Raw genomic sequence first — 27,142 nt, 5'->3', positions numbered from 1 at the left:
AGCTCAGGTCATGATCTTAGGGTTGTAAGATGGAGCCCCACATTGGGCTCTGCACTAGGGCATGGAGCCTGCTTAAGATTCTCTCCCTCTGCCCCTCCCCAGCTCATGTGTGCATGTGCTCTCTTTAAAAAAAAGAAAAGAAAAGAAAGAAAAAAATACTACTGATAAATTAAAATAGGATTCTAAATATGTTCAAGAATGCATAGGAAGGCAGCAAAAAGAAAATGGAGACATGAAAAACAGAAAGAACAAAAAACAAAATAAAATGGCAAATGTGAGCTCTAACATATCAAAATTACACTAAATTAATATGGTCTAAAAACACCAATCAAAAGACAGGTATTGGCAGAATAGATTAAGGAAACATGACCCAAGTATATGCTGTCACAAGAAACTCACTTTGCATATAATGATTATAGGCAATTTAAAGTAAAAAGACGGGGAAAGATATATCATATAAACATGAATAAGAGGAAAGAAAGGTGGCCATATTAATATCCAATAAAGTAGACTTCACAGCAAAGATGATTGCTGGAGGTCACCTGGGTGGCTCAGTCATTAAGCATCTGCCTTCGGCTCAGGTGATGGTCCCAGGGTCCTGGGATTGAGTCCCACATCAGGCTCCCTGCTCAGTGGGAAGCCTGCTTCTCCCTCTCCCACTCCCCCTGCTTGTGTTCCCTCTCTTGCTGTGTCTCTCTCACTGTCAAATAAATAAAATCTTTAAAAAAAAAAAAAAGATGATTGCTGGAGACAAAAAGGGACATTTATATAATGATAAAAGGATCAATCCATCAAGACATAGCAATCCTAAATATATATACACCAAACAACAGAGATGGAAAATCTATAAAGCAAAAGACGATAAAACTAAAAGCAGAAATAGACAAATTCTCAATTATAATTGTAGACTTGAACATCTCTTTCTCAACAATTCAAAGAACTAGACAGAAAATCAGCCAAGGCATAGAAGAACTCAACAACAGCATCAACAGGATCTAATCAAGATTTACAGCACACTCTACCCAAAGACAGTAGAATAATCCATTCCTTTCAAGTGTCCACAGAACATATCCCATGATACACCATATCCTGGGCCATAAAATAAACCTCAATAAATTTGACAGAAGTTAAACACACAGAATGTGTTCTCTGACTAAAATGAAATCAAGCCAGACATCAGTAACAGAAGGTAACAAGAAAATTTCCAAACTCTTGAAAACTAAACAACATACTTCTAAATAATGCACAGATCAAAGAGAAAGTCTCAAAGAAAATTTAAAAATGCAATGAATTAAATGAAAATAAAAAACAATATATCAAAATTTGTGGGACATAACTAAAGCAGTGCTGAGAAGGAAATTTATGGCATTACATACACATTAGAAATGAGAAAAGGTCTCAAATCCAAATCAATAATCTAAGTTCCCACCTCAAGAACCTAGAAAAAGAAGAACAACACAAAAAGTAGAAGAAAGGAAATGATAAAGAACAGGGATCTATGAAATGGAAAACATAAAAACAATAGGGGAAATCAATGAAACAAAAAGCTGGTTATTTGAAAAGATCAATAGGAAGACTGACAAAGGAAAACAGAGACATACATAACCAGTATCAGGAATGAAACAGGGGCTATCACTACAAACACTGCAGGTATCTAAACAATAATAAGAGATACTACAAACAACTTTACACATATAAATTTGACAACTTAAATGAATTATCATTTCCTCAAAAAATACAAACTACCATAACCAGAACTACCAAACTATTTGATATACTACTCTGATATAAAACAGACTACTCTGATGTAAAACAGATCATCTAGATAGCTCCTATACTATTAAAGAAATCAACTTTAAAATTTAAAAACTCCCAAAAAAAGAAATTTCCAGGCCTGGATGGTTTCTTCGGAGAATTCTACCAAACTTCTAAAGAATTAACATTACTTACACTCATTCTCTTCCAAAAAATAAGAGGGAAAACTTCTCAATTTCTTTTATGGAGCCAATATTGATCCTGATATCAAAACCAGACAAAGACAATACAAAAAGCATAAAGTTATAGACCAATATCCTCATGACTATACTTGCAAAAGCCTTAGCAAAATACTAGCAAATGGAATTTAGCAATATATTAAAAGAATCAAACACCATTACAAAATAGGTTTTATTCCTGGAATGCAAGGCTGGTTTGGTATTCAAAAATTAATCAATGTAATTCACCATATTAACAATGAAAAGAACGGAAATCACATTACCATACCAATCAATGCAGAAAAAGCATTTGACAAAATTCAAAACCGATTCATGATAAATTCTCAGAAAAATAAGATTAAATATGGTGAACTTCATCAAGTGATAAAGAGTATCCACAAAATACCTAAAGCTAACATACTTCATATGGAAAGTCTGAATGCTTTCCCCTAATATTGAGAAAAAGTGAGGGTGTCTGCTCTCACTGCTCTTATTTAAGATAATGCTAGAAATTCTAGCCAATGTGATAAAGTAAGAAAAGGAAATAAAAGTCATACAGATCAGAAAAGAAGAAATAAAACTCTCTATTTGGAGATGACATGAAAATCTAAAGAAGATATCCCAAAAACTCCTAGAACTAATAAGTCAATTCAGTAAGGTCATAAGATACAAGATTAACATACAAAAAAAAATCAACTATATTTCTATATTCTAGCAATGAACAAATGGACACCTAAATTTAAAATACAAAATACTTATAATTGCTCAAAAAAGAGAAATATATAGGACTTGTATGCTGAAAACTATAGAACACTGATAAAATAAATCAAAGAAGATATAAATAAATGAAGAGACCATGTGTTCATGGATTAGAAAACTCAATATAGTAAAGATCTCAATTCTTCCCAAATGGATATACGATTTAACACAATTTCTATCAAAATCTGGGTAAGATTTTTTTTTGTAGATTTAGACAAGATTTTTCTAAATTTTATATGGAAGGACAAAGGAAATAGAGTAGCTAAAAGAATTTTTTAAATAAAAAAATGAGAGGAATCAATCTATACAGTTTTAAGACATATCACTATATTTAGACTGTGGGTATTGGCAGAGGGATAGATGCACACATCAATGGACCAGAATAGAGAACCCAAAAATAAATGCATAGAGATATCCCAATGATTTCTGCCAAAGAAGAAAAAGCCATTCAATGGAGGAAAGATACTTTCTTTTTTTTTTTTTTTAAAGATTTTATTTATTTATTTGAGAGAGAGTGCACAAGCAGGGTGAGAGGCAGAGGGAGAAGCAGGCTCCCCACCAAGCAGGGAGTTCTATGTAGGGCTTGATCCTGGGACTCCAGGATCATGACCTGAGCCAATGGCAGACAACTGAGCCACCCAGGTGCCCTGGAAAGATGGATTTTCAACACACGGTGCTGGAACAAGACGATATTCATAGGCAAAAAATGAACTTCAACCTAAGCCACATATCTTATAAAATAATTAACTCAAAATAGATTGTGGTATGTTTCCAATAAAATATAAATTGAATAACTGGCAAGAAAGACAACCAAATATTTAGTTCTGTGCTATTGTTCTTTGGTTATCAATTAAAAATTTTCCTTGACAATTATGGAAAAAAATACTTAACACAGTCTTAAATGTAAAACTGTAAGAATTTTAGAACAAAACATATTAGAAAATCTTTGAAATCTAACCCTGACAGTGTTTTTAGGCTTGACACCAAAGTACAATCCATAAAAGGAAAAATTAATAAACTAGACTTCATAAAAAACTTTTACTCTGTGAAAGATGCTTCTAAGAGAATAAAAAAAAGCACTATATGTTGGAGGAAAACATTTGCAAACTACATATCCAATGAAGGAATACTATATGGAATATATAAAGAACATTCAAAATTCAACAGTAAAAAGAAACCAAGCAATCTAATTAGAAAGTGGGCAAAAGTTATTAAAGCAACATTTTACCAAAACAGAGAGACAGATAGCAAATAAGCACAAAAAAAGATATATTCAATATCATTAGCCATTGGAGAAATACAAATTAAAACCGCAGTGAGATATCACTACATACCTATCAGAATGGCTAAAATGACATAGTGATAATACCAAATGCTAGAAAAGATGCAGGGAAACTGGATCATTGGTGGTTCACATTGCTGGTAGGAACATAAAATGGTACAACTACTCTGGAAAACAGTGGCAAGAAAAGCCCACAAAAAAACAATCATGAAACTATCATACAACCTAGCTATCTCACTCCTGGGTATTTATTCCAGAGAAATAAAAACTTATATTCACACAAAAACCTGTAACATGAATATTTACAGCAGTGTTAGTTATAATAGCCAAAAACTGGTAACAAACCAGATTTCCTTTGAGGAGAGAATAAACAAACTGTGGTACATCCACACCATGGAATACTATTCAGCAATGAAAAGGAACAAATCATTGATACACAGAAGAGCCTTGATGAATCTCTAGGGATTTATGCTGAGTGGCAAAAAGCCAATCCCAAAGGGTTTCCAAAAAGTATTTTATGATTCTATTTATGTAACTTGTGAAATGACAAAAAAAATGATAGAAATGGAGAACAGTTCAGTGATCCGCAGAGGTGAAGGAGGGGGGTGGGGTTGGGGAGGAAAGTGGGTGTGGCTATAGGAGGGCAACATAATGGACCCCTTGTGGTGATGGAGATGTTCTGTATCTGACTATATCAATGTCAATATCCTAGTTGTAATACTATACTATAGTTTGGCCAGATGTTATCATTGGGGTAAATTCAATAAAAGGATAAGGGATATTTCTGTTATTTCTTTTCTTTTCTTCTTCTTTTTTTTAGATATTATTTTATTTATTTGGCACAAAGAGACAGAGAGAGCACAAGCAGGGGGAGCAGCAGGCAGAGGGAGAGGGAGAAGCAGACTCCCCACGGAGCAGGGAGCCCGATGCAGGGCTTGATCCCAGAACCCTGGGATCATGACGCGAGCCAAAGGCAGAGGCTTAACTAAGCCACCCAAGTGCCCCTCTTTTTTTTTTAATTTTTTATTTTTTGTAATTTTATTTTATTATGTTATGTTAGTCACCATACAATACATCATTAGTTTTTGATGTGGTGATCCACGATTCATTGTTTACATGTAACACCCAGTGCTCCATGCAGTATGTGCCCTCCTTAATACCCATCACCAGGCTAACCCATACCCTCACCCCCCTAAAACCCTCAGTTTGTTTCTCAGAGTCCATAGTCTCTCATGGTTCGTCTCTCCCTCTGATTCCCGCCCCCCGCTTCATTTTTCCCTTCCTTCTCCTAATGTCCTCCATGCTATTCCTTGTGTTCCACAAACAAGTGAAACCGTATGATAATTGACTTTCTCTGCTTGACTTATTTCACTTAGCATAATCTCCTCCAGTCCAATCTATGTTGATGTAAAAGTTGGGTATTCATCCTTTCTGATGGCTGAGTAATATTCCAGGGTATATAGGGACCACATCTTCTTTATCCATTCATCTGTTGAAGGGCATCTCAGCTCCTTCCACAGTTTGGCTATTGTGGACATTGCTGCTATGAACATTGTGCATATGGCCCTTCTTTTCACTACATCTGTGTCTTTGGGGTAAATACCCAGGAGTGCAATTGCTGGGTCATAGGGTAGCTCTATTTTTAACTTTTTGAGGCACCTCCACACTGTTTTCCAAAGTGGCTGTACAAATTTGCATTCTCACCAACAGTGTAAGAGGGTTCCCCTTTCTCCACAACCTCTCCAATATTTGTTGTTTCTTTCCCTGTCCATTTTTGCCATTCTAACTGGTGTAAGGTGGTATCTCAATGTGGTTTTGATTTGAATTTCCCTGATGGCTAATGATGATGAACATTTTTTCATGTGTCTGTTAGACATTTGTAGATCTTCTTCGGAGAAGTGTCTTTTCATGTCTTCTGCCCATTTTTTGACTTGATTATTTGTTTTTTGGGTGTTGAGTTTGAGAAGTTCTTTATAGATCTTGGATACCAGCCCTTTATCTGTAGTGTCATTTGCAAATATCTTCTCCCATTCTGTGGGTGCCTCTTTGTTTTGTTGACTGTTTCCTTTGCTGTGCGGAGCTTTTTATCTTGATGAAGTCCCAAAAGTTCACTTTTGCTTTTGTTTCACTAGCCTTTGGAGACGTGTTTTGAAAGAAGTTGCTGTGGCTGATGTCAAAGAGCTTACTGCCTATGTTCTCCTCTAGAATTTTGATGGATTCGTAGATTGAGTTTATCTTTGTGAATGGTGTTAGAGAATGGTCGAGTTTCATTCTTCTGCATGTGGCTGTCCAATTTTCCCAGCACCATTTGTTGAAGAGACTGTCTTTTTTCCACTGCATATTTTTTCCTGCTTTGTCGAAGATTATTTGACCATAGAGTTGAGGGTCCATATCTGGGCTCTCTATTCTGTTCCATAGGTCTATATGTCTGTTTTTGTGCCAGTACCATGTTGTCTTGGTGATCACAGCTTTGTAATATAGCTTGAAATCAGGCAATGTGATGCCCCCAGCTTTGTTTTTCTTTTTCAACATTTCCTTGGTGATTCGGAGTCTTTTCTGATTCCATACAAATTTTAGGATTGTTTGTTCCAGCACTTTGAAAAATGTCATTGGAATTTTGATCGGGATGGCATAGACATTTTAACAATGTTTAAGCCATGCATTAGAAGAGAAATAGTTAAGATTAGAACAGAGATCAACGGATTAGAAACCAGAAACACAGTAGATCAGATCAATGACACTTGAAGCTGGTTCTTTGAAAGAATTAATAAGATCAACAAACCATTGGCCAGACTTAGCCAAAAGAAAAGAGAAAGGACCCAAATTAATAAAATTATGAATGAAAGGGGAGAGATCACAACTAACACCAAGGAAATAGAAATAATTATTAGAAATTAGTATCAACAACTAACTATATGCCAATAAATTGAGCAACCTGGAAGAAATGGATGCCTTCCTGGAAACCTATAAACTGCCAAGACTGAAACAGGAAGAAATTGAAACCTGAATAGGCCAACAACGAGTAACAAGATTGAAGCAGTGATCAAAAACCTCCCCAAAAACAAGAGTCCAGGGCCTGATGGATTCCCTGGGGAATTCTACCAAACATTCGAAGAAGAAATATTACCTATTCTCCTGAAGCTGTTTCAAAAAACAGAAACAGAAAGAAAGCTTCCAAACTCATTCTATGAGGCCAGCATTACCTTAATCCCCAAACCAGGCAAAGATCCCATCAAAAAGGAGAATTTTTTTTTTTAAAGGTTTTTAAGTAATGTCTACACCGAACCTGGGGCTCAAACTTACAACCCCTCAGATCAAGAGTCCCACGTTCTACCGACTGAGCCAGCCAGGTACCCCTCTGTGTTTTTCTTACAACCACATGTAAATCTACAATTATCTCAAAATAAGAACTTTAATTTTGAAAAGGTGAAAAAGGCATGAAAGAAGAGACTAAGTCAGGAGAAGATTGGCTGACTAACAGAATAAGAAAACAAGCAAATAAACCAAAGTAACCCTCTAATCCTTGGTAGCAGCGGTAGGTGGGGCTTTAATTCTGTTTTCTCACAGCAGAAATAGGCTCCTAAGTGACTTCCTACTGTTTATTTTTTGCTCACTTGATTTTCTTTCCTCTGATTTCCATTTTTCCTCTGCCTCTAGGATCTTAGCAAGATCCTAGGTAACCTAGAGGAATGGGAAGAGGTACAAGGATGTGACAAACATCCATGTCCCTTTCCCTCTCCCTCTCCTATAGGCCCAATCTAAATGACAACATACATTTCCAAAGATGTCAGCTACACAAGGGGAGAGAAAAGAAACAAGAGAAGCTAAGAAACAAAGAGGCCGGGGCGCCTGGGTGGCTCAGTCGTTAAGCGTCTGCCTTCGGCTCAGGTCGTGGTCCCGGGACCCTGGGATTGAGCCCCGCATCAGGCTCCCTGCTCGGCGGGAGGCCTGCTTCTCCCTCTCCCACTCCCCCTGCTTGTGTTCCCTTTCTCGCTGTGTCTCTCTCTGTCAAATAAGTAAATAAAATCTTTAAAAAAAAAAAAAGAAAAGAAACAAAGAGGCCAGTGGAAGCAACCCAAGTATACATCGACAGATGAATGAATAAAGAAAATGTGGTCTATAAATACCACAGAATACATACCATTCAGCAATAAAAAGGAAGGAACTTCTGACACATGCTACAACATGGAGGAACCTCAGACATTATGCCAACTGAACTAAGCCAGGCACAAAAAGACAAATCCTGTATGATTCCACTTACATGAGGTACCCAGAGTAGTACCTTTCTATTTATGTAATAATAGACATAATAGAATAAATTCAGAGAGATGAAAAGTTAGAATGGTGGTTGCCAAGGGCTGGGGGAAGAGGAATGGGGAGCTGGTATTGAATGGGGAGCTGGTATTTAACTGAAACAAAGTTTCAGTTTGGGAAGATGAAGAAGTTTTGGAGATGGGTGGTGGCGATGGTGAAGGTACTTAATGCCATTGCCCCATACACTTAAAGAAGGTTAACATGGTAAATAATGTGTTATGTATATTTTAACACAATTTTTAAAAAGTTACTTGTGAAAGAAAAAGAAATAAGAGGGCCTTACATGCCTTCATGCTTTTGAGATGGATGGTATCTTTTCATTGAACAAAATGTTTGAAATCTAGAAAACCAATCTGAAATCACAAGTGGAACTGAGTTTTTTGAAAACTTAAAGCAACTTCTTGACAACATCTTACTAGGAAAATTCGCCTCATTGGCAATGTACACAGTCATAAAAGATGCTCTTACCAGTAAATGTTGGCCGAACTTCTGGTTTCGCCTCCCAGCATTGCTTCATGATGCTGATAATCTCCACTGGGCAGTACTCAAGGATGTCTTCTACATTTGGCCTATTCCCAGATTTAATGCACATTATCAACTGCTGTTCACAGATAGCATCTATAAAGCAAAGAAGAATTTAAGTTGACTTTCTCTTAGGTCCTGCATATCTCAGGCAGGGAGGTGGCAGAATTTGGACAATGCTGCTCATCTCTCTCTACAGAGGGTGTGCTTTTAATACAGGTGCCTCATCTGATAGGGGCAGAATGACCCTCTGACAAGGCACTGACATGTTCTACTGCCCACATGATCAAACGACATTTTAACCTCTGCTGATGAGACAGAATTCACAACAAAGTGGCCTCCTGGTAGAACAAATAGAATATATAAATAAAACCAATGGCATACTCCAGATTTTAATACAAAGACAAATATGGTACAGCTCTTACCTGTAAGGAGCTCAATCTATTGAGAGTGACTGAAAACACTGAGTGGTAACTGTTATTCAAGGAGTAAGTACAAAGGGTTCTGCTAACAACTGTGACTAGAAGGTCAGAGAAGGCTTTGCTGAGTCAAGGAAAATGAGCAGGATTTATCCATGTAAAGAATCAGGAAGGGGGCGCCTGGGTGGCTCAGTTGGTTAAGCGACTGCCTTTGGCTCGGGACATGGTCGCGGAGTCCCGGGATCGAGTCCCGCATCGGGCTCCCTGCTTGGCAGGGAGTCTGCTTCTCCCTCTGACCCTCCTCCCTCTCATGCTCTCTGACTCTCATTCTCTCTCTCTCTCAAATAAATAAAATCTTTAAAAAAAAAAAAAAAAGAATCAGGAAGGAGGACTCCGAGAGGAGGATTCCAGGCTAGGCAAGCAGGATATGAATAGACTGGAAGTCCCCGAAATCATGATGTGTCCCAGGAATTATAAATAGTTCATTATAACTGGGCATATTGACTAAAGAAAGAGAGGTAAGGAATAAGGCTAGAGAAAGATGGAAAAGCCAAATCAGAGAGGGCTTGGTATTCCATACTGAAGAATTTGAACTTTATCCTGAAGGCCCAGGGAGCCTTGGAAAGATTTTTTTTTTTTTTAAGATTTTATTTATTTATTTAATTGACAGAGAGAGAGAGAGAGACAGTGTGAGGGGGAACACAAATAGGGGGAGTGGGAGAGGGAGAAGCAGGCTTCCGGCCGAGCAGGGAGCCTGATGCAGGGCTTGATCCCAGGACCCCGGGATCATGACCTGAGCCGAAGGCAGTCGCTTAACCAACTGAGCCACCCAGGCGCCCCAGCCTTGGAAAGATTTTAAATAGATGAGTGAGATGGTCATACTTGCCTTTTAGCATGACCAGCTTGGCTGCAGTGTGAATGGGGAATGGCATGAGTAGGCTTCAGCAGAAATATGAAGGGTGTGAACTAAAGAGAATCTGGTGGCGATAGAAGTGGATGGATTCAAGATGTATCTTGAATCGTATGTATACCTTGGATTCATAGGTTTTGATGTCTGATTGGATGTAGGAGACAAGCGGCAAAGCTGAGACTGGGATGAGTAAGGGTTCTGGTCCAGTGACTCAGCAGGTGGATGGTGATGCCATTTTCTGAACATGAGAAGAGCAAAGCTGAGTGGACTACAAGGAGAGCATACAGAAGATGAATTTGTTTGGGGGGATGCTGCTTTGGGGTTCCTCTGGTATGTGTAATGGATCTAACAGATAAGGGGATATCCAGGCCAGGGCTAGAGATAAGAGATTTTAGAGGCCTTGGCAATGGGTGATCATTAAACCAAGGGAGCTGATAATCACCCAAGAAAATGGGACCAGAAAATGTCCATTAATCTGAAGAATGACTAATTCTATATTGGTTCTCCTTCACGAACAATGTCTTTTCTCATCTCTTTATTCTTAATTCCAATTAAAGTGCCCATAGTAAGTACCGAAAAGAAATAATTCTCGAGTAAGGGAGCAAGTGAATGAATGAAAGTATGAAGTAATATGTCTCATAAGCAGAAGCAACCAAGCTTTCCTGTTCAGGAAGAATCCTGGAATTTTACGGCACTTCCCAAACTCAGATATATCATCAAGGCTCCTATTTGTCCTGTGATCCCTGATTCCTAAACTGAGATTACTCATTCATTCAACATAATGGTATTGAGCACCTACTGTGTTCCAGGCACTGTGTGTGTAGATACTGGGGAAATAGCGCTGAATAAATCAGATATGGTCCCAGCCCCTGCGTAACTTACGGTCTAGTGGGTAAGAAAGACATTAAATGAACAGACAGTCGTAAGTCTTAACTGACTTCACTGAAGGTCACTATTTTACTCAGCAGTTTTGATTAATACCCAGATCCCATTCCTCTACAAATGTCTTACTTTCATAGGGCTCCTTATTAGCAAATATTGCCCAAAGTACTATGCCAAAGCTGTACACATCTGACTTCTCCGAGGGCTTTGCGTTGATGTCATTCAGATGCTCAGGGGCCATGTAGCAAAGGGTTCCGCCATTTTTCTTAGAGACACTATTCAATTTCCTCTGCTCATTATGTTCCTCTTTAGTCAGTTTACTCCACATCTTAAAGGAAGCAACGCCAAGATCAGCTATCTGCAAGAGATCAAAACCAATAGGATGGTTCTGTGAGAGCCAGAGGTAAATCAGACTTGTCTTTAAATTTGGGGCTTAACTAATAGATGGGAGGTATAGTGGATTTCCAGAAATTTCCACTAGATAGATTTAAAACAGCTACTTCTGAACAAATTCATAGAAACTTTCTGTTTCCTCAGCTAGCTGGAAAATGTCCTCTAAGAAATGTCCATGTGAAATTCTGGTATCTCAAATTCTTATGCAATAAAACCATGGAATTTGCTAGTGGGGTTAGGGGAGGGGAAGGGAACAGAAAAAGCAGAAGTCATTTCTAACATGAACTACATAAAACATGTTTATTCTAATTCCTCATTTACTCTACGTATATTTTTCAACTATTTCTGGGGCTAGGAAGAAAAGATATTTTCTTCTCAGCAGATTTGTATAGCTGATGGTGACGAGATACTGCACCTTCAATTTTCCCAAATGGTGTCCTGAAGCCTGTGGACGCGAGATTCTAAGGACTCCAAAGTCCTGAGGTTAAGGACTGCAATGCTAGTTGTTTTGAGTTGGTAGCCTGAACCTAAGAGAAGATGGGATAGGAAGGAGGAGGAAAACAGAGAAGAAAGCAAAAAGAAAAATACAAAGATCAGACACAGAATAGAGAGAGGTGGCAAGAACAAAAGTACAGAACAATAGAACAATACAGTTAAGAAGAAATCAAAGATGACAGTTTCACTTTTGCCTCTAGGAATCCAAGCATATGGGTATGGGTTTTGGCATGTGATGATCCAAAGTCCCCAGATTTTAACATAAGAGATACATAAGAAGTGTTATTAATGTAAAAAAGGAACCTTCTTTCAAAGTCGTAGGAATAAAAATCTGTCCAAGACTAGAAGGAAGTGTTAGAAGCAGAATCTTGTAGTAAAAGGATGCCTGCGTAAGCAGTTCCTGAGTTCTCCCCCAAATGCTGCTTCCCCTTTCAGATTCTCGTGCTTGGATTCCTGTTGCCAAAACCAATTAGATGTGACGTTCCACCTCGTTAAATCTGCTCTTGAGTGAACAAAAGGAAAATCTCTTCCCCTTGTTCCCTTTACTACAATGGAGTAAGTTACAGTTAAAAAAAAAAAAAAAACTGATAAAAAATGTAGATGAGAATAAATAAATAAGTAAATAATATGAATTCCATCAAGTCTGCATCTTTCTTGTCAATCCTTGGCAGAATCTTCCAGCACCACTGTCTTCAGTTCTAAGCTGAGTGAGATCTTCCTTTAGGGGTCTACCATGTACAAAATGGATTTATAGCGAAGAATTAAAACTAAAATCACCCCAATCTTCTAGAAAAGCTTCAGATCATGACTTACCTTAATGTGAAAGTCATCATCAACGAGGATATTTTCAGGCTTTAGGTCCTTGTGTATTACGCCTTGTCCATGTAAATAGCACATCCCCTCAATGGTCTCCATAATTATCCTTCCTTTTACAGAAAGGGGGATTCTGACCTAAAACAAGTGACATTAAGTCTATGAAATGGAAAGGTAAGTCAAATAGGCCAAAGCCACTGTTTTATTCAAGAGTAGTGGGGTCTGAACCTGAGGATATATAGATCTTCCTTGACATACAATGGAGTTATGGCCTAATAAACACATCATAAGTTCAAAATATCATAATTCAAAAATGTTTAATACATCTAACCTACTAGACATCATAGCTTAGCCTAGCCTATCTTAAATCTGCTTAGAACACTTACATTAGCCTTAGTTGGGCAAAATCATCTAACACAGAGCCTATTGTATAATAAAATGGTGACTATCTCATGTAATTGACTGATACTAAACAGCAAGTGAGAAACGGAATGGCTGTGTGAGTAACAGAATGGTTGTGAGTATATCGGTTGTCTACCGTGTGATCACATGGCTCACAGCCACTGCCCAGCATCATGAGAGAGGATCATAATGCATGCTGCTAGCCCAGGAAGAAATCCAAATTCAAAATTCAAAATATGGTTTCCACTGAATGCCCATTGCTTTTGACCATCATAAAGTGAAAAAATCATAAGTGGAACCATAAGCTGGGGACCATCTGTAGTTACCAGGATTCCTTCTATCATGCTCTGCAGCACTGCCATCATTTTAAAAGAAGCCCCCTTTTAAAGAAAGATTTCATCCCACATGCTAAGGGTATTAATGTTGTATTCTGCCATGTAAAAATAAAACATTCATGCCAATATGGTAATATATTAAAATGCTATAAAATTAAGCCCCTTGAGAGCAGAACATGATGATGATGATTATAATATGCATCCTTACTACCTAGCACAGTGCCTAGAATTGCTGTTGAATGAAGGGATAAATAAATAAACAAAAAACAGGTATTTTCTACAGTGCATTAATATATGCTACTATATACTAAATGGGTAAACAATGTCACAGAAGTGTGTATATGAAATAATACTGAGAAAAAAGAATACAAGAGATTCTCAGCGTGCTCACACTGATTGCAAACATGTAAAGATTAACCTATGAGATATCATGATGTTAAAACAATGTGGAAGTGAATTTAATAGCTCTTTGGTAATTTGGTATCAGATACTTCAGCAGGTTTTTGTAAATTCACAAGTCATTCTTACTTAACAATTGTATTCTAGTTACATAAATATCAACGTTAATATAGAGAATTCCAAAACATTAGTTTTGCTTGACACTGAAAAATGCAAATTGTGTGTGTGTGTGTGTAGTCTCTAGTTTACAAACAGGCTGTTTCCTAAAAATTTATGTATATGTTGGTTGTTGGTAAACAGGACAAAAATTTAAATGATGGAAGTTAGAATCCCAAGTCAACCCCCCCAAACCATATTTAAAACCCATAATGTAGCTGAATTGGTAGTCTGATCACCACCATCCAAAAAAGAGCCAGAGATTTTCCGTTCTTCCTTGGTATACCTTGGATGTAGGAAAAAATTCTGAGAAGGAAATCCCCTTCTCATTCCCCTTTCTGCTTTTCTCCTTCACATCCTCCTGAATTCCTCTGGAGCCCAGACTAGTCCACCTTATCCTCGCCTGATCCAGCAGAACGCCTCTTGTTGCACAGGATTTATTTCCCAATCAAAATGCCTACTTACTTCATGCAGCAGCTGGTCTAACCTAGTTTTGGCGGGAAGAGCAGTCTCATTCAATTATAACACAACGTGTGTAAGTGAACATCTCTTACCCTTCCCACATGTGTCTGTGAGAGATGTCTGGGGCTTAGAAGAACTGAAGAATGGACATAACCTCAGGCAGTTGTAGGGTGAGGGAGATGGGAAAAGGGGGGATATCTGCCCTACAGACTGCCACATCCCACCACTCCCAGATGCAATCTATGCTTTGGCCAAATCCAGTTATTTGCGGTGTCCCAAATTTGGCATATTCTCTTTCCTTTGCTATTCTCTCACCCAGAACACATATCCCCTAATTCTCTGCTTGTCCTTCAGGCTTTGGCTCAAGCATCCCCCTTCTGGAATCCCTTCTCATCTCTTCCACACTGCAGTGAGGGCCTCTTCCCTGTGTTCCCACAGCACGCTCGCTGGGAGATGTCTACTGAAACACCGAGAGGCCACACCGTTCCCTCCTGATCTGTCCGTGGTACGTGTCTGTGTCCTATTTGCCATTGTGTCCTGAGCAACTAGCAGGAGGCCTTGCTCTTAATAGGTAGATAAACTCTAAAAAATGCTTTATTACAGTGATGTGGTTTTCATAAACAATTTTTCTTTTCTTATTTTAAGTCTTATCCAGTGTTGTTGCCTCTAATGCTCTCTATTTAGCCTCTAAGTTTTCTCAAGTGGTATCAAAGAGCAATCATTAATATTCCATTTCCACTTACAGTCACGTCTAGTGTACATCCTTCAGTCAGTCAGTCAGCTCACACCCAGGAGGCATGTGCCTCACGTCAGGCGGCGGCCTTCAGGAAGACAATGCCTATCCCCGAACTGTGGATGCTGGGGGTGCTGACCAGAGCCAGCTACAACACCAAGACAGTGGGGGGACCTCCCCCGGTGAGGGGTACAGACAGCTGTCTACAAGGACTGACAGGAAGGCAAGACCACCTTCTGGGCAGGGAAAGTCCCGGACATTTTCACCAGGGATTGACTTCAGAAAATCCACACTATGTAGCAACTCACAAGGGGGTTATTTGACACCAACAAGCTACAAAAGAACACCATGGCGAGCACCATCACGGACGAGCGGTGCCTGGGTCACGGTGCAGGTCCAGCGCACAGTGAAGCCCTCTTTACCTCCGCCTTCAGAACATGCATCAGGTTGCCCTTTTCCATGTACTCCATCACCAGGGAGTAGCTCCCTTCTTCCATGATGACGCCCAGGAGCTTCACCACCCGATTATGTCTCAGCCTGTGCATCATCTTGCCCTCCTCAAGGAGGGAGTCGTTGTACCTGCGGGACAGAAAGGTGCTGTTAACATGGGCGGAGTTTGCGCCCTTGTCCCTTGTGCCCCCAAGAAACACAGTACGCGCCTCCCACGCATCACATGCTGGTGTTGGAGCTTGTGCATGTACTGATCTCCTCCAGGCCCAGACAACGGGCGTCCGCAGGCACAGGACTTTCTCGTTCCTTCCCAGTGATGGGCAGCAAGCGCTCAAGAAATCTCAGAGCGACGAACGAATGAATGCAAAGTATGTGAAGAGCCGCAAGGAGAGGCAGCCGGACAAAGGGCTGTGTTAGATGGCATAACAGAAAATTCACCTCTCTTGGTAACCACTCTGGCAAGAAGAGAGGGAAGTAAAACAAGTCCACCAACTGCTTTAAAGAGAGGGCTTCTGGAACCTCTAATTAATGGCCTACATTTTGTTTTTCTATAGGTAGGGCTGGTCCCCACCAAAACCGTGCAGCAAGTAGGCAAGTCTATCTCACTGACCCCTCCCATTGTCTTCTCATTGCCTCCCTCATCACTCTTCATCTCCTTCCCCTTTCCTAATTCCTTCCCTTCGCTTCTCTTCCATTGTCTATTAGCTGTGGACTTTTTGCCAACCAGCCTCCGAATCCTCATTTAGTGGTACAGGGATAATAATAACCAGCTCGAAGGGTTATGGGACAGCAAGTGTGCCCGCTGACACCCCGCGGTCTGTCTCCTAACGCCTGGGCCATGCTTATCCACTGCCCTGCCCTGGCCCTCCACGGTAATTCTTCCCATGGCCAGCCCGTAATTTGGCCCACCCACCTCTGCTCCCAACTCACTCAGTGCGCGTGGGCCCTGTGTACACCTTTTTCAGTATTACAAGTCCATGGGATCTGTGTAAACACAAAGACACCTTTCCGAAGCCCCCACTGTCCAGATGCTCCTTCTCCAAAAAGTCACTAGATTTCATCTTAATGTCATCCAAGGACATGGCTGGTTTCCTTGTGAACCCTCAGAATGTCCGGAAATGCACCACTTTTTCCCCCTCAGAGTTGTGCCCTGTAAAACAAAACAAAACCAAAGAATTTCAGGTAATTAGACTATTGAATACTCTCAGAAAATAACAGGTTTTAAATAATTATGAACAAAAAGAATGAATTTGAAGAATATAAAAACAACGCATTATCTAAAAAAAATAGAAAGGTGTAAAGGATGAGGATTTGAAGAATTTGTATATAAGTGCTATGAAGTCTACAGTGTATACAATCTCAAAACAGAACTGTTTGCTTCTCCTTCTTCCCTTCTTCCATTCATTTTCCCCAAACTGAACTGAAGAGTAAAAACCCATGGGGTTTTTATTGAGATACCATTACACAACTACCAGAATATCCAGAATTTAAAAGGCTGATACCACCAAATACTGGGGAAGATAAGAAACAACTGGAATCCTCATACATTGTGAATGGGAATATAAAGTGGTACAACCACTTTGAGAAAAGGTCTGGAGGTCTCTTATAAAACTAAACATACACCTAAACTATGGCCAAGCAATTCTAATCACAAAAGAAATGAAAATATATGTTCCCAAAGACTTCTATGATGTTCACTGCAGCTTTATTCATGATAGCCCCAAACTGGAAACAGTGATGCATCAATAGGAGAATGGATTAAAAAAAAAGATTGTATATTCATACAATGGATTACTACTCAGCAGTGAACTACCAATATGCATAACAATGTGGATGAGTCACAAAAGATGCTAAATAAAAGGAGCCTAGTACAAAAGAATACATACTGTATAACTCCATCTATGTTAAGTTCTCCAACAAGAAGATGGAAATGTTGGAAAAGGAGCACCTTTCCAGGGACAGGTTGCCCAGGGACAGGGTGAGGACTGCATGGTTTGGAGCATGAGGAAACTTTCTGGTGTGATGGTAATGCTCTATCATCCTGGTGAGGGTTAGGGTTACACAGATATAAGCATTTGTCAATACTTAGCAAATCTTCCATCAAAAGAAAAATTTGTAAACATACTGAACTCTAGTTAGTGGTGTGCATGCTGAAAATATTTAGGAGGAAGCGTACTGATATCTGCAATTTACTTTGCAGACAGACTGGTGGATAAAGAGTGTGTTAAACAGATACTCTGTGATAAAGCAGGCCAAATAAAATAATATTGATGGTGGACACGTAAAAGTTCACTGTAAAATTTTTAAAAATTTGTTTCTACATTTCTATTTTTATTTATTAATTTTTCCCATATATTCCTCACCCAGTTTCTAATAGTACATATGACAAAACTAAGAAGCCAACACTGTACATTACTATTAACTAGACAACCTACTTGATTCTGATATTACTCATTTTTTTTACAAATTCCCTTTTTCTATTCTAGGATCAACCCAGAGTACTACATTGCCTTTTATAGCTTGTGATTTTTAAATTTTTTAAAACTTTTTGACCCCCTTCACCCATTTCTCCCAGCCCCTGCCTCTGGCAACCCCCAATCTGTTTTATGGATCTATGAGCTTTTTGAGTTTTTGTTTTTTTTTTTAAGATTCCACATATAAGTGAGATCATACAGTATTTGTCTTTCTGACATTTCACTTAGCATAATGCCCTCAAGGTCCATCCATGTTGTCACAGATGTCAAGATTTCCTTCTTTTTTATGGCCGAATAATATACATATAAATCACATCTTCTTTATCCATTCATCTACTGATGGGACTTTTAAGCTATCTCCATATCTTGGCTATTGTAATTGATGCTGCTATGAACATAGGAGTGCATATGTTTTTTTGAGTTAGTGTTTTTGTTTTGAGTAAATACTCAGAATTTTTTAGGAAGCTTCATACTGTTTCCATAGTGGCTAAAACAATTCACATTCTCACCAGCAGTGTACAAAGGTTCCCTTTTCTCCACATCCTTGCCAACACTTGTTATCTTGACTGTATGATAACAGCAGTTCTAAGAGGTGTGATGTTATACCTCATTGTGGTTTTGATTCGTATTTCCCTGATGATGAGTGATGCTGAGCATCTCTTTATGTGTCTGTTGGCCATCTGGATGTCTTCTTTGGAAAAATGTCTATTCAGATCTTCTGCTCATTTTTTAGTTGAATCTTTTTTTTTTTTTTTTTTTGCTATGAAGTTGTATGAGTTCTTTATATATTTTGGATATTAAGCTCTTAACAGACATATGATTTGCAAATATTTTCTCCCATTCAGTAGGTTGCCTTTTCATTTTGTTGATGGTGTCCTTTGCTGTGAAGAAGCTTTTTTGTTTGATGTAGTCCCACTTGTTTATTTTACCTTTTGTTTCTTTTATTTTTGGTGTCAGATTCAAAATATCATTGCCAAGACCTATACCAAAGAGCTTACTGCCCATGGTTTCTTCTAGAAGCTTTATGGTTATTAAAAGAGTGGGCATGTTACATTCAAGTCTTTAATCCATTCTGAGTTAATTTTTTTGTATGGTTTAAGATAGTGGTCCAGCTTCATTCTTTTGTATGTGGCTGTCCAATTTTCCCAACACGATTTCTTGAAGAGATTGTCTTTTTCCCATTATATATTCTTGGCTTATTTATTGTAAATAATTGACCACACATGTGAGTTTATTTCTGGGCTCTCTATTCTGTTCCACTGATCTATGTGTCTATTTTTATGCCAATACCACACTATATTAATTACTGTAGCATTGTAATAAAGTCTGAAATCAGGGAGTGTGATGCCTCCAGCTTTGTTCTTCTTTCTCAAGATTGCTTTGCTGATTCAGGGTCTTTTGTGGTTTCATATGTACTTTAGGACTGTCCTATTTCTGTGAAAAATGCCATTGGAATGTTACTAGAGATTGCTTTAAATCTGTATATTGCAGGATGCCTGGGTGGCTCAGTCAGTTAAGTGTCTGCCTTTGAGTCAGGTCATGATCTCCAGGTCCTAGGATTGAGCCCCACGTCGGACTCCCGGCTCAGCAGGGAGTCTGCTTCTCCCTCTCCCTCTACTTCTCCACCTGCTTGTGCTCTCTCTGTCTCTCTCCCTCTCAAATGAATAAATAAAATCTTTAAAAAAAATAAGAAATCTGTATATTGCTTGGGGTAGTACGGACATTTCAACAATATTAATTCTTCCAATTCACAAGCATGGAATATCTCTCCACTTATTTGTGTCTTCTTCAATTTCTTTCTTTAATATCCTGGAGTTTTCAGTACACAGATCTTTCACCTCCTCAGTTAAATTTATTCCTAGGCACTTTTTTTTTTCTTTTGATGCAATTGTAAACAGAACTATTTTCTTAATTTCTCTTTGGTAGCTCATTGTATAGAAACACAGTGGATTTTTGTATTTTGATTTTGTATCCTATAACATTACTGAAATCATGTATTTGAATAGTTTTTTGATGGAATCTTCATGGTTTCCTATATATTTTATCATGTTTTCTGCAAATAGTGACAGTTTTGCTTTTTTCTTTCCAATTTGGATGTTTTTATTTCTTTTTCTTGCCTAATTGTTGTGGCTCTGACTTCCAATATTATGGGTTTTTTTAAGATTTTATTTATTTGACAGAGAGAGAGTACAAATAGGGGAAGCAGCAGGGAGAGGGAGAGGGAGAAGCAGGCTCCCCGCTGAGCAGGGAGCCTGATGCGGGACTTGACCCCAGGACTCTGGGATCATGACCTGAGTGGAAGGCAGACGCTTAACCGACTGAGCCACCCAGGCACCCCAACTTCCAATATTATGTTGAATAAAAGTGGCAAGAGTGGGCATCCTTGGGGCACCTGGGTGGCTCAGTCGATTGAGCCCCACATCGGTCTCCCTGCTCCATGGGAAACCTGCTTCTCCCTCTCCCACTCCCCCTGCTTGTGTCCCTGCTTTCGCTGTCTCTCTCTCTGTCAAATAAATAAAAATCTTAAAAAAAAAAAACAGAGTGGGCATCCTTGTCCTGTTCCTGATCTTAGAGAAAGAGCTTTTGGCTTTTCACTATTGAGTATGATGTTAGCTGTGGGTATAAATCTTTTGAGTTTTTCACTTTGAAATTTTTCATAATAAAATATTGTGAGGCAGGAAGTTTAAAAAGAAAAGCACCTGAGGGATTTCTGAAAATGCCTGGCCTGATGGTGGTCTTGCGTAGTGGCCTGTGGCACTCTGGCTCAGGTTACCACCTGCACCTTGTACAAAGGCTCTGGGTAGACCATGTCACTCCAACAAAATTCACATATCAGCACAGTAGACAACGCTATGGACCATCTTTCTGTAACATGAGACATTGCCAAACAAGAGGAATCACCCTCTGGAAAGAAGCACATCTATGTATGGGGTAGACAGGGAGTGGGGGAGGCTACCCAGAGAAAGGGCATGAAGATGAGAAGCAGAGGGTGGTGATGGTCTGAGGCAGGCATTGAAGGAGAGGTAGCAGAGCCACGTTACTGTGGAAAGAGCACAGGCCTTTCTTTTTTGAGTATGAACTCTAGTTCTGTAATTTATTAGCCCCATGACTTGTGTAACTTCATAAGCCTCAATTTCCTCATTTCCAAAAGGAAAACAGATTTGTTGCTTGCTTAAGGGTTCTGGCTATGGTTGGACCAGCTGCCCATATTTATCCACATTTCTCCCATTTTAATGGGCTTTGAGAATGCCAGTGTGCTGCTGGGATCCTCTGCTCAGCAGTTCTCTACTGATCCATCCTTGTGTGAATGGTAGGGTGGGGGGAGATAGAGTAATTTGTTCCACTCTCCCCTACAACCCTCTGAGGGCACATTCTTCTCTGGGCTCATCCTGCTCATCCTTCAGGTCTCAATGAAATGTCATTTCCTCAAGGAAGCCATCCTAAGTCTTCCCATTAGACATTTTCATAGCACCCTTTACTTCTCCCTTGAAACAGTTAAGATAGCTGTAATTTGAGAATTATTTCTAATTAATTATACAGGATGCAGGAAACTATCTTGTACACTGTCTGTAGTGCCTAGGACAAAACCAGACATATGGCAGGTTTTGTCCTAAGCACTGATCAGGAACAGGACAAGGATGCCCATTCTTGCCACTTGTATTCAACATAATGTTGGAAGTGCTAGCCACAGCAATAAGGCAAGAAAAAGAAATAAAAGGTATCCAAATTGGAAAGAAAAAAGCAAAGCTGTCACTATTTGCAGAAGACATTATATATAGGAAATAATGAAGATTCCATATGTCCTAGTTGATCATTAAATGGATAATTATCCGTTAAAAAGAAATATTTAATTGTCCAAAAATAAAGGATACAGTTAAATGAATTACAGGACATTCATAAGATGGAATATCATATAACAATTCAAAGTTATAGGTAAAAATAAAAAACATATTTACAGGGAGATGGCTAGATATACACACAGAAAAAAAAATGAAGATACCAAAATGTTAGCAAGGATTATTTGGATAGTAGGGTGATTTTTACTTTCTTCTGTACAGTTTTACATTTTCCAAATTTCCTACAATAAGCATAAATTACATTTATAATAAAACATTTCTTAAAGGCAATAATTACTTCACTCAGTATTTCTTTAATCAAATCAGAGATGCTGAGATAGATTATTGACAATGATGGTCCTGGCAACATTATACAGAACGGCAAAAGCATATAAAACAATTTACATACAGAGAAGAGAGAATAAGTTATAGCCCATCTATACTCTGAAATACATCTAGCAGTTTTCGAAAATACTGTTGTATATGACCTTTTAAAAAAAGGCTCACAGACAGAGTAAAGAAACAGGAAGGAATTATTAACTGTGAAATATGCCATTTGAGTATAAGATTTCAACTTTTCTGAGGAGTTCTACTTGCTCTCTCTCCTTCAGCCAAGATCTTGTCTCCTGGAATTTGCCAGGACCAGCTAGGATTTGGAGGGCCTCCTGCCAGCATAATGGACCTCAGGGGGAAGGAGGCCTCCTGGTGATTCCACTGCACTTTGTGAAGTTGGCTTTTGATCAAATCAGTTCTCTTCTCAGTCTTGGAGTTTGCTGGTTTAGTCTGACCTTAATCTTATGCACTTCTTGCATGGTTCCCAGTGACTTCTTTTGCTTTTATTGCTTTTGTTCCTTTTTTTCCCCATGAACAATTCAACTTTATAAGTACCAAATATCTTAGGAAGGTCTTGTGAGTGGTTTAGATACCCAACAGTCACAAAAATACTGAATGTAGGCAGGCAGAAAACCACATTATAAAGCCATGTTACAGAGTAATTAACGAAAGCACACTGCCCTCTTACATCATCTTAGATAACTAATTTCAACTAATAATGTAATTGTGTCCATTTTAATGGGATTTCTTAATGTTTTTTTCATAAATGGATGTTAATTCAGGGACTCAGGAAAGCAAATTTTGTCCACTGAAATTAACTGACAATTTTAAGAAATTTCACAAATTTCTAAAATTTATTCTAAGGCAGGATGAATCTATATATCAAAATACTCACATCTATATTCAATTTTGTTTGTCAATTATACCTCAATAAAACTGGGGGAAATACAAATAAATAATAAATAATAATACCAAGAACAAAGGCAGAATTAATTTCTGATATTAACAGATAGTGGTTACTATAAGATAGAAGACAAGAGATAGTGAATGAGAGGAGAGAGACACAAGAGCTTTCAGGAATGATGGCAATGTTCTATTTCTTAACCTGGGTAATGTTCATTTTGTGATACTTCATAGAGCTGTACAATTATGAAATGTGCATTTCACATTGATTATGTTACACTTTAATAAAAAAAGTTTTAAAAAGACTTTAAAATATTCATACTTACCTTTCAGTGCTAGAAGACTATTTTTTTCAACTTTTCAATGATGATCATACATCAAGAATCAGAAAATGTCAGTTGCCTACCTATCATTGCCTTCCTTTCCCCTGCTAATAGAACTCTGATTTTACTCAAGTATCCAATGTGGACTTCTCAAAGGTTCTTTGATTGTAACGGCTTAATACTTTGCCCCAGATAAACAAGAGCTCTGAGTAAGGAAGAACCAAATGAAGAGCAAAGGACAGGACTGGAGGAGGAGTTCAACCAGGTATTATCATATACATTAGCACATTATGACCCCATGAAGTAAGTTTTATTCTTATCATTCCAATTTAGAAATAAAGAAACTAAAATCTGGAGTTAAATGATTCATCTAAAGCGGTAGATCCTGGCACTGAACTTTTGTTTCTTCATTCAAGCTTCCACTATCAATTCGCTAACACATGCAACTTCTCTAGATAGCAAACTATAATCTTTGTTAAAATCCTATTCAAAGACTCAATCGTATAGCTTTGCTCACCTATATTAAATGAATATGCTACAGTCAGAAACATGGGGAATGCACAGACTAAATTTTTAAAACATAATATGTGGTTCAAAATCAGTATTTTACAGGTTAATGCAGTCAATCATTTTTGCCAGAGTATAACATCCAACCAAAGCATGGGAACCTATATATATTTTTTCAAATTCCAGATCATATTGGTGGTATTAACATATTATGGATTAATAAGCACCAAATAGTAGTTAGCCATTTTGGAAGTTGATATTTTAGGAATTTTTCTTAATTCTCATTAATATTCACATTCTGGAAAGTGCAACATACTGGGGAGCCTGGGTGACTAAGTTGGATGGGGGCCTGACTCTTGACTTTGGCTCAGGGTTATGAGAATGAGCCCCACATGGGGCTCCAGTAGGTGTGGAGCCTGCTTAAGATTCTCTCTCTCTCCCTCTGCTCCTGCCCCCCCCCCCCCAAAAAGTGCAACATATCTCTGCGGCTCAATATAGTGAAGAAGAAAATGAAAATTAAAGTTAATCATGATTACTGTTTTATTAACAATAATTGTAACGATACACCCTAAATTTTATTTATTTTTTTAAAGTTTTATTCATCTATTTGAGAGAGCGCACATGAGCAGGGGGGAGGGGCAGAGGGAGAAGGAGACGCAGACTCCCCGCTGAGCAAGGAGCCTATGCAGGACCGGGCCTCAGGACTCTGGGATCATGACCAGAGCCAAAGGCAGACACTCAACTGACTGAGCCACTCAGGTGCCCGATACACCCTAAATTTTAAACAAAGTCTTCACTTTTTGTGTTTAGAAGAGTTGCAGTTTTCCACATTGCTGATTGACTACAATTTCCTCCTTCCTCTGGCACCTACCCGGTGTTTACAAAATGCAGATCAACTACTAAGTCACTCTATGTTCCAAAGGTTACTTGTGCCTTGATTTCCTCGGGTGTAAATCAAGGGAAGAATTAATAGTGGTCTAAAGACCATAGGACTTCTGAAAAGTTGGTTGAATATAACAGCCTCGGGCTTTGTCCAAGTAAGAGCTCAGGGCAAGGAAGAGCCGAAGGATCAGCAAGAGACAAAGAAATAACCGCCGCCCCCCTCCATCGGTGGTGTTTTGCCAAATGCTTAGGAAAGGAGTATGTAGCTTAACCTCTTCAAACCCTGACAAGATTCTGCAGCACTTCGTAAAAACAAATGCCACTGACTACGTAAGAGGTCTCCTAGGGTTCTGACATTCATCCCTTCTGTCGCTGTGCAAGTGGACCCTTCTTTTCCATTTGCCAGCTCACAGCTAAGATTATGCGGAAATGCTTTGCAAAATCCTTGATCTCTGCAACCCGCGCGCGCGGCCCCAAGGGCAAGAGTAAAAGCCCTTTCAAAGGCTTGGTAAGCACTCCTAGCCCAGGACCAGTACGTAATCCTATTACGACGAGAGCATGCGCCACCGTATCTTAATGATTGCAATAAAAACCCATCATCGCTACGAAACAACAACGATAGCAACAACCCACCGCCACACCGTCCTCCTGGCCCGAGGGCAGGTCTACGCCCTTGGACGGAGTTAACACCTGGTGAGCAACATCTGGGAAGAAAGGAGCGCAGCTGGACTTTTGACAGTTCTACAGCCGACTCAGGGAAATTCCATAGGCCCAGCAGGCCGCCCTACTTCCGGGAATACCGACGGCTTTCCCATAGCTCAACTTCCCCCACCGCCGCGAGCCCCGCCCACCAGCCGAAAGGCCCAGTCCCTGTTAGACTTCCGGTGGATGCCGTCCCCGCCCACCGCCCACCGCCCGCCCGCCCGCCTAATCAGGAAACCCCACCCATGCCTGGAAGCCGGTCCCTGGCGAACCTGGATGTGGCAGCCACTGCCTCCGCGCAGACGCACGCAGAGTTATTTACTTTCGTTTCCGCGGCAAACTTCCCGAGGCCTGGGTAAGGAAGGAAAGAGGCAGCGGTGGGAGAGTCCGGAATTACTCCGACGTCGCGACAGCCTCGCCGGGACAGGCAGGGGGCGGACGCCCGAGCCTGACACGAGGGTCGCCGGGGACAGAGCTCCTCGGGCTCGGAGAGGCCGAGCCGCAGAGTGGCCGCCCCGCTGCGCGCTCACCGCGCTCCGTTCTGTGGGCCCCGCTGGTCAGTGCGCGTCCGGCCGCGCGGCCGGGGCTCCCTCCTTGCAGCGGGACAGCGGGCTGGTGCACCTCGAGATGTGGGCCCGCCAGGACCGCCGCGCTCCGGGAGCCCCAGTCCGGTGTCCGCGTTCTCTGGGTGTGGAGTGAGGGCTCTGGGGCCGGCGAGAGGGCGTGGACTGTTCGCTCCGCCTCCGCGGGCTCCGGAACCGGGTAGGAGGAGAGCGCCTGCCCCGCGACCAACCGGGCCTTGCACCCAGACTTTAAATTCCGGAGATGTCACCCAGAGGATCATGGCTTTACTTTGTTTTAAAGTCAGCTGGGAGGCCAAAAGAAGATATATTACCTAGTCGTAGAAACCGCCGCCGCTGCGGAGAAGCAGCTTGGCCTAGGGTAAGCACTGGGTAGATTCCACCACTCCCCCCTACTCCCACTCTGAGCTCCGCGCGTCATCAGCCCTACAGCTTTAGGCAAATTACCATTCTCGTCTCTCCCTTCAGCTGTGAAGTGGGTATAATAAAATTGGCTCTGTGGAGTTGTGGAGAAAAAATATATTTATCTTGCAGTCCTTTAGAATGGTGATTGGGAAGTCTCAAGCAAAATGGGAAATGCCACATTATACATAGCATGATTACATATTGTAGAAAGATACTCAGTTGACCGCTGAACACCAGGGGTTTGAACTGCAGGGGACCATTTATAGGTGGGTATTTTCGGTAAATACAATAGAGTACTGTAAATGTATTTTCCTCATGATATTTTGAACATGAGACTAGTTTATTGTTAGAATACAGTATATAATATATATTATGTATAAAATATGTGTTAAATTGACTGTTAGTGTAAGGCTTCCAGTCAACAGTAGGCTATTAATGAAGTTTTTTGGGGAGTCAGAAGTTATATGTCAATTTTCAACTGTGTGGGGTGGGTACCT

At 39.9% G+C, this 27,142-nt stretch overlaps 1 protein-coding gene and 1 long non-coding RNA gene across 2 annotated transcripts in view; one reads left to right on the top strand and one right to left on the bottom strand.

Annotated features, from left to right (window-relative positions):
* Positions 1-26,132, bottom strand: part of RIPK1 (receptor interacting serine/threonine kinase 1) — a 40,916-nt gene extending 14,784 nt beyond the window's left edge. Inside the window, exons 1-6 of the mRNA XM_021696886.2 lie at positions 25,932-26,132; positions 16,630-16,849; positions 15,672-15,828; positions 12,763-12,900; positions 11,191-11,419; positions 8,797-8,946 (exon numbers count right to left, since the gene is read on the bottom strand). Coding sequence (XP_021552561.1) covers positions 8,797-8,946; positions 11,191-11,419; positions 12,763-12,900; positions 15,672-15,828; positions 16,630-16,781 — 826 coding nt within the window. The 5' untranslated portion in view covers positions 16,782-16,849; positions 25,932-26,132. The remainder of the gene's footprint in view (positions 1-8,796; positions 8,947-11,190; positions 11,420-12,762; positions 12,901-15,671; positions 15,829-16,629; positions 16,850-25,931) is intronic.
* An 87-nt stretch (positions 26,133-26,219) lies between these two features.
* LOC110586635 overlaps positions 26,220-27,142 on the top strand; it is a 52,820-nt gene continuing 51,897 nt past the window's right edge. The window contains exon 1 of the long non-coding RNA XR_002480715.2: positions 26,220-26,601. This is a non-coding gene — a long non-coding RNA (uncharacterized LOC110586635). The remainder of the gene's footprint in view (positions 26,602-27,142) is intronic.

The sequence above is a fragment of the Neomonachus schauinslandi genome, chromosome 8 (assembly GCF_002201575.2).
Source record: "Neomonachus schauinslandi chromosome 8, ASM220157v2, whole genome shotgun sequence".
NCBI classification, from domain to species: domain Eukaryota; kingdom Metazoa; phylum Chordata; class Mammalia; order Carnivora; family Phocidae; genus Neomonachus; species Neomonachus schauinslandi.
The sequence above is the reverse complement of the archived record's forward strand: the minus strand, read 5'-3'. Positions and strand labels throughout refer to the sequence as shown.